At 36.1% G+C, this 7746-nt stretch overlaps 1 protein-coding gene across 1 annotated transcript; it reads left to right on the plus strand.

The window, feature by feature from the left end:
* The first annotated feature begins 2287 nt into the window (after window positions 1-2287).
* LOC105032004 (F-box protein SKIP1) lies at window positions 2288-7141 on the plus strand. Its single transcript, XM_010906319.4, has 2 exons — window positions 2288-2749; window positions 6409-7141. The coding sequence occupies exons 1-2, from the start codon at window positions 2361-2363 to the stop codon at window positions 6980-6982; spliced, it is 963 nt and encodes a 320-aa protein (XP_010904621.1). The 5' UTR covers window positions 2288-2360; the 3' UTR covers window positions 6983-7141.
* Window positions 7142-7746: the final 605 nt, after the last annotated feature.

Consider the following 7746-nt stretch of genomic DNA (forward strand, 5'->3'; position numbering starts at 1 on the left):
TCGAAGCTTTCTATCTTAAATCCAAATAAAATAAAATATCAATAAAATGTAATAAACTGCAATGTAAAAAGCATGAAAATGCTAACTAGAGAATTATGCACTTGAGTTCTCGCTGGGCACTTATACATAAACATGCTTATTAAGCAAACCAAATCAGGCTCAACCTAAGAGACAACAGTAATTTTTCAAATCCGAGCTAGGCTTTTGGGCCTCCTTCTCAAGTCCAAGCCGCTACATAACTGGCTTCGGGCTTTCGAGCTAGGCCTTGGGCTTCCTTAGATGAGGATAAGGTGAGGAGATAGCAAGGAGGCAGTCGGAGCTCCAGAAATGGGGATGATGCGAGGAGGAAGCACGAAAGGTGGGACAACTTGAGGACTGAGGAGGACACAGGGAGGCTAGGACATGCAAGGAGGAGGTAGGGATGCCAGGATGACACGAATGTAGGGAGGCTAGAACAATGTGAGGAGGTCATAAGGAGGATGGGATGATGTGAGGAGATGGTAAGAACAAGGCAACTTGAGGGCCGAGGAGACAGGGATGCTGGGAAGGAGGTGAGACAGGGAGGCCAGGATAATACAAAAAGATTGCGGGGAGGATAGGATGAACGATGCGAGGAGGCAGCGAGGAGGATGGGATGATGTGAGGGCTGAGGATAAGATGGAGATGTCGGGAAGGAGACGAGCACACAGTTGATGTCGGAAAGGAGACGAGCACATCAGAGATGAAAAAGAGGAAATTAGGGATCCGTACATCTGTATTAGGGGTTGTGATATGGGTTCAAGTCAGGTCCAAACCAGGTCGACGTAAATATGAGTCCGACTTATTTTAAAATTCATATATCCATCGGGCTAAAAATTATGGCCCAAGCTCATTTTTCAGGAATTGAGCTTGGGCTGGCTACCTGCTATATAAGCAGGGTTACCTGTACATCAATGAAAATTTTATAAAATAATATTTTATATATTTTCTCTATAAAAAATATGTAAAAAATATTAAGTTTTTTACATGTATACCCTCCTAAATATTTAAATTTACGTGAATATCTTTTCAAAATTAATATTTATATATATACTCTCATAAAATACTTGTTTTGCATGTATATCCTTCTTTTATCTTATTTTTTTTGTATATGTACCTACATCATTTAATATCGTTAAAAAATTAATAGTTTAAAATTTAAAAGACTAAAATATTCTTATAGATATATATGCAAAAAAATTATAAGAATATATATACAAATAGAAATTTCATAAGAATATTTATGCAAATTTGAATATTTAGAAAGATATACACGTAAAAAATTTTAATTTAATTTTTACCTATTTTATCTACATGGATTCAGATCCTCTTATTCTACAATGTAGTAATATATTACATAATATAACAACATGATAACGATATTATATAATATTTTATATATAAGAATATTATATTATATTTTATTTTTATGCAAGATCGGACGATTATGTCCATCTTATAACAATACGATATATCTTATACACTTCATAAAAATATTTTTGATAAAATTTTTTAAAATAAAATATAATAGATTATAAATTCTTATTATTACATAATGTTCAAATTTATAACTATATTCATTCTATGCAAATGAACAAGTTATTCATCTAATATCAGGTTTAGATATTTTTTTTAGAAACATATTATTATACATTAGAGAAAACATGGATAGTTACGATCTATTTATCTTCTAGATAAAATAATTTTAATCTATTATTTGATAAAAAGATCATTTTATCTATGTAAATTAATAAATTAAATAAATTTATTATTTTAGTTGTATATATTAATTTTTTTATTAAAATAAGAAAAGAATTAATGAATCAAAAGAAGTATATTTATGTTAAAGATTCTTTCAAATATTCAAATTCGTATGGAAATTGTGATAAAATTACTATTTATATATATATCCTTATAAATTTTTTTTATACATATATCAATAAGAATATTTTAATCATTTTAATTTTAAATTATTAATTTTTAATGATGTTAGATAATATAAATACATATGTATAAAAAATATTTTATGAAGATATATATATATATATATATATATATATATATATATATATATTAATTTTTAAAAAAATATTTATATAAATTTAAATATTTGAGGAGATATATATGTAAAAAATTTAAAAATATTCCACGTATTACGTGGGCATTGAACAAGGGCCACAAAACGGCCGTTCTTTCCGTTACGTAACGACCGTCAATCGATTCAGTGGTCTTAACTCTCAAGTTACCGGCGGAGGCGCGCTGGTTGCCTACTTCCTCTATAAGTTGTGTCGATTTTATCGTCCCGATCTGGAGAACCGCGATTCATCGGAACCACCAGATCCATGGCGGACGGCGAAGAGAGAGGTGGGGAAGGCGAAGAGAAGGTGGCAGCGGCGGAGGAAAGGCGGGATTGGTCGGAGCTGACTCCGGTGTGCCTGGCAAACGTGTTCCGCAGGCTCACTCTGGAGGACCGGTGGAACGGGGCGATGCTGGTCTGCCGCGCGTGGCTGGACGCCGCCCGCGACCCCTCCCTCTTCGAATCCTTCGACCTCGAGCCCGCCTTCGACGCCGCCGGCTCCGGCCGCCCCGATCACCCCGCCTGGTGGACGCCGGCCTTCCGCCGCCGCGTTGACTCCATGCTCCGATTCGCCGCCCACTGCGCCGCCGGGTCGCTCTGGGAGATCCGCGTCCGCCACTGCTCTGACGACGCCCTCTCCTTCTCCACCGAGAGGTACGCCTAGGGTTAGGCTTACGGTTTCGTTTTTTTTTTTTTTTTCCTTTAATTTTCCCCGGTAGTTTTTTAGGTTGAATCTTCGATAAAGCGCTATTTGATTTGACTTCGAGAATTTTGCAGAGACTAAGATTAGGGTTGCAACACAGAAATTTATGATAAGGGTTTCAGTTCTGATTGAAGTTGCTTTTTTTTCTTTTTGTTATATTTATTGTTGGAATAGCAGTGTTCGGTTGTGACAGAGACTGAGATCTAATACCTGGACGAAAACAAGATATAACGAGAAAATTAATCTGGAACTTTGATTATTAGATGGATGATAATTTTGGTAGTGGTATCTTACCGCTGTCGTTTTGATACTTCCACTCAATTGACGTGGTTGGATAATAGAAACTTTCTCGGAACGGAAATCAATTGCATCATACGTTGGCGAAGATCATAAACTTACTTTTCCCATAAATTTTTTATGACATCAGTTATTTGTATATCAGCATGTATTTAATTTTGCGATCGATTAAAATATGGTGGTGAGTTAGGTCGGTTCAAGATAATGCGGTGAGGAGATTGATTGACGTTCAATGGGCCTTTCAAATTAAGATCTGGTGACGAATGAGTAGAGGATTTTATTTTTATGCCAATTCGTTAGGGTAGAAGAGGACATGATGTAGGATTACTTAGTTAATAGGTATGTTAAAAGGATTGCATGGCAAATAAGATTCATAAGGTCAATCGTGAATAATTGACATAGGGTTGCCTGTGATGATTATGATCAAAATTTGAAGTCTCACTTGATATTGATTTGTTTTGGACAAAATAGATTGTTTACTTGGAACTAAGCTGAAACTAACTATCTACACTTGGTTTTGGCTAGGCCCAACAAGATTTTCCGGTGTTCAGTCATAAGTAATCAGCTTTTCTCAACTTTTGGTGGTTCACACTCTCATCCAGACCAAAACTAGTCATAGGATGTTTATATTCTAAATATTGATATTTTTTCTCATTTTGGAGCCCTTCCTCCATTCATTTTCAAGTTTCCATATAATTTCAAGGCCACTTTTCCATTTCTTCAAACAAAATTGGTTAAATAGTATCAATGATGGTTCCTTTCATTTTTAAGTAATGATTTTATGGATGATAAACCTAATATACAAGGAACAAGAAGTATAGCTACAATTTTTTGGATTTCTAGAAAATTAAAGCATTTAGGTGTTTTGCTCTAATAATTTGAGAGGGTAGTTGTTCCTAAGAATATTTATTTATCTTTTTTTTTAAAAAAATGTAATAGATATAAATGGATCTATGTAATAGATCTACCTCTTGAGTGATGAAGTTGCCAAATTTAAGGTTAGATTTGCTAGATCTCAGCTTAAATTTTAAGTCATCTAGGTTCAATATATCTTATATCTAATTGTTGAATCCTTCATACTTAGTAGATCATAAGTATTGCTACTTGGTACTTAATGTGCTTTGTTAATGTGTCTCTATGCTAGTATATTACTATATTTTACTCTTTTTGATATTTATGTTATTAGTTACATTTTATATTTTAGGGCTTGAATCATTCTCAGATGCCTTGAGAGGCATCTTTCCTTAATTGGGTGGTTCATGTGTGCGCAAATGAGCACCAACCATAATAGCAAGGAAATATGACCAATAGAGTCAGACACAAAGTGTCATACTTTTTTTCTTGTGATGGTTGAGGAGTTTCTTTCTTTGAGGGTGTGGGACGCTTGTGGAGTCTGTGCCTTCCGTACCATCAGAGGTCGTTCTTGGGAGGAGGGATAGTGGGAAGGGGGGCAAGCCTATGATATAAAGAGGGTTGTTTAAAGAGAATCCAGCCACCTATTTTCATTAGATTTTTTTTTTTTTTTATAGTTTTGGAAAGAGAACCACAAATCCAAAGTCTATAAATCTTACAATATACTTTAGAATCATGTTATATAAATTTCTTGACTCATTTTGTTTTGTTCTTGTTTTTTTCCTAATTTTTCATATTTTTTGTTTTTTTAACCAGTTAAACTTGCCAAAATTATGGAAATTGCTGAAACTTTCAAAAGAGAAACCTGGCAGCACAGTGAAACAGAAAGCAAAACCAAGTTTCTGAATCTCAGTTGTGAATAAGAAAATGTTGATTGACTTGGATACACAACAAACTTGAATATATTTGACTATATAGTTTTCAATATGGAATGAAGCAATATGATTTATTATGGTCAAAAATACAATGCTTTGCTCAGTTTTATTATTTTGGATCTAGTTTACAATATGGTGGAGACACATCTATTAAAATCTGATTCTCAAGCCTGATTCAAATAGTTGGAATGAGGCTTAGCAGTATGGTTGTGACTTTCTATATTATCTTTTATAGCCCGCAACCAATTTTTCTGCCAAGTCATATTTATAGAAGAAACTATTATTTTCTCAAATTCAATCACTGTAATGGTAACTGATTGGATGAACATAGCTTGGCTTCCCTTTTTTTTTAATACAGATCTAGTGGAGTAATTTGCTGGATCCCCCTAAGTTATTTTCATGACAAAGTGCTTAATAAAAAGTCTTGTGCAATGGATGGAACCATGCCTTTTCTTTTTCATGTAAAAAGACGTAGCAAAGACAAAAAAAAGTCGGAATATGAGGTAACCTGGCTCTCCATCAATCAACTGTTTGGAACTTTGGAGCATGTATAACTTGAGAAATAAGAGGGGAATGGAACACAAACTAATGAACAGTTGGTGACCAGAGAGACAACTTTAGAATTTTGTCTCCCACTGTGGGTCAGGTCAGAAAATAATGGTCACCAGAGGGGTGATGTTAGAATAATGGTCACCTGAGGGTGATGTTAGAATTTTATCTCCCCCGCGAGGGTGAAATCAGACTATCAAATAACAGTGACCAGAGGGGCAATGCTAGAATTTTATCTCTTGGTGAGTGTGGAATTAGATAATGAGACTTGAGAATAATTTCCATGATAATCAATGTACCTGGTATGTTAGCTAAGCAGGTGAGTGATCGAATAAGTCACATTCAACTTGGGGATTGTTTTAGATTTTTCTGAGTCTCTGCTTGGATGTTTGAATCACAATTAGTTGATGTATGCCACACAGGTTGAAATTGGTGCCTCCAGAGGCAGAATAAGGAAGTTGGAGGGGACTGGGGATCCTTCAACATTCTGCTATCTTCAGGATGGTGAAGTTCAGCTTACACAATGATTTTATCCTCAAATTTTAAATTTTGGCATCCATAGCCTCTCTTTGTTTAGCTGACAAATTGCTACTTCTGCCTCTTCACATCAATGCATCCCACTCATATAGTAGTGCCCTAGGAGTTTTTCAAAACTGGTATTAGAATTCACTGGTGTACGTGCAGGTACTCCTCATGCAGACATGGTTTCTTTTTCTGACTTTTCATGCTTAAGTCGGTTCCTCGTGTAATGGCATTTGGATCATCTTTTCCATCCAGTGCTGATTATGCTTATTCATGCATGTCTATCCACTTTTTTCTTCTTAAAATTTTCTAATTCTTGGATTTGTTGTCGGGCTTTTCCTGATGTATGTCTGGCAATTAGCCATTGCTTTTTCAACTCAACAAAGAAGAGTGGCTTTTATTTTGGGCCCTGTAACATGCTTGTTTCAGTTGTTATGAGCTTGTTGCTTTTGCAGGTCACCAAATCTCCAAACCCTTTCAATAAGGAGTTCTCAGAATGTAACTGATAGATCAATGTTTAAGGTTGCATCTTGCTGTCCCATGCTTAGGGAATTAGACATAAGCAATTGTTATGAGATTTCCTACAGGGCACTTGAGGTGATTGGGCAAAAATGTCCTAACCTGACCATTCTCAAACGGAACCTGTTGAACTGGCTTGACCCTTCACAACATGCTGGGATAGTTCCAGATGAGTACCTTAGAGCCTGCCCCCAGGATGGAGACCAGGAGGCTGAAGCAATTGCGAGATTCATGCCAAAATTGAAGCATCTTGAACTCCGTTTTTCTAAATTAACCATCAGCGGCCTTGTTTCAATTTCAAAGGGATGTGGAGATTTGGAGGAGTTGGACCTTTTTGGATGTGCAAACTTGACAAGCAGGGGAATAGAGCAAGCTTCCACCAATCTAAAGAATCTGAAGACACTCACGAAGCCCAACTTCTACATTCCAAGATCTGTGTTCCATACGGAAAGATATGGGCACTGGAGATTGTATGATGAAAGGTTCCAGACAAATGTTTTTCAGATCTGATGTTCCCTTTTCTTCGCGTCAGTGGCATATTTCTTACAATTGCTCTTTGTATAAAAGATTGCTGAATCTGAAATCAGGACTACTGTTGTAGCGTTTATTGTAATTATGAATGTTGAAGTTTGGTTTTAATGTATTTGAACTGTGGGAGCTTTCTTCGAATCTTGTAGTGCTTCATTATACTATGTTGCTATTCAAGCTAGTACTTTAGCTTTTCCATTACCAATTTAACCATTGATTCGATGAAATGAGCCAGTATGCTGACTAGTTTTGTTTCTGTCCGTTTCTTTGATTAATGCATGTGAATTTAGCCGCAATCTTAGTAAAGCATCACACTGTAGCAGCAATTCTGTTTCTCACAGACTGCCTATGGGTGCTTGCTGAGTAGAGCAAAAGCGCAAATGCTTGGTCATAGCAGCAGTGCTTCCCAAAATCCTGCGGCATACTCGTGCCTTTGAGGTCTTGCTAACAAGATAGCAAACTACTCCTTTACTGAATCGGTGTGTCATCCTGATGGTTTATTCAGTGTGCCTGCGACCCGAGGTCACATTGGGTAATTTTTAGCCTAGTTCCTCTCAGATACAGGTGATTTCAGGCCTCTTCAGAACAACCAAATGCCCAAAATCACTTCACGTACTCTAAAATGATTTATACCTGAAGTGTCTTTGGTGTATATTTATGCGAAGCCAAACATGCCAGGCAAATATATGAAAGTGAAAAATTATTTAAAGGACCCTGAATAATTTAGAATTTCTAATAATTTGCTC

This window comes from Elaeis guineensis, chromosome 1 (assembly GCF_000442705.2).
Source record: "Elaeis guineensis isolate ETL-2024a chromosome 1, EG11, whole genome shotgun sequence".
Taxonomy (NCBI): Eukaryota; Viridiplantae; Streptophyta; class Magnoliopsida; order Arecales; family Arecaceae; genus Elaeis; species Elaeis guineensis.

What these genes read in the sequence shown, in the direction of transcription:
- LOC105032004 (XM_010906319.4), top strand. Translation starts at nt 2,361, where the DNA reads ATGGCGGACGGCGAAGAGAGAGGTGGGGAAGGCGAAGAGAAGGTGGCA. An exon ending in CTCTCCTTCTCCACCGAGAG is followed by an intron (nt 2,750 to 6,408) that starts GTACGCCTAGGG and finishes TTGCTTTTGCAG; the next exon opens with GTCACCAAATCTCCAAACCC.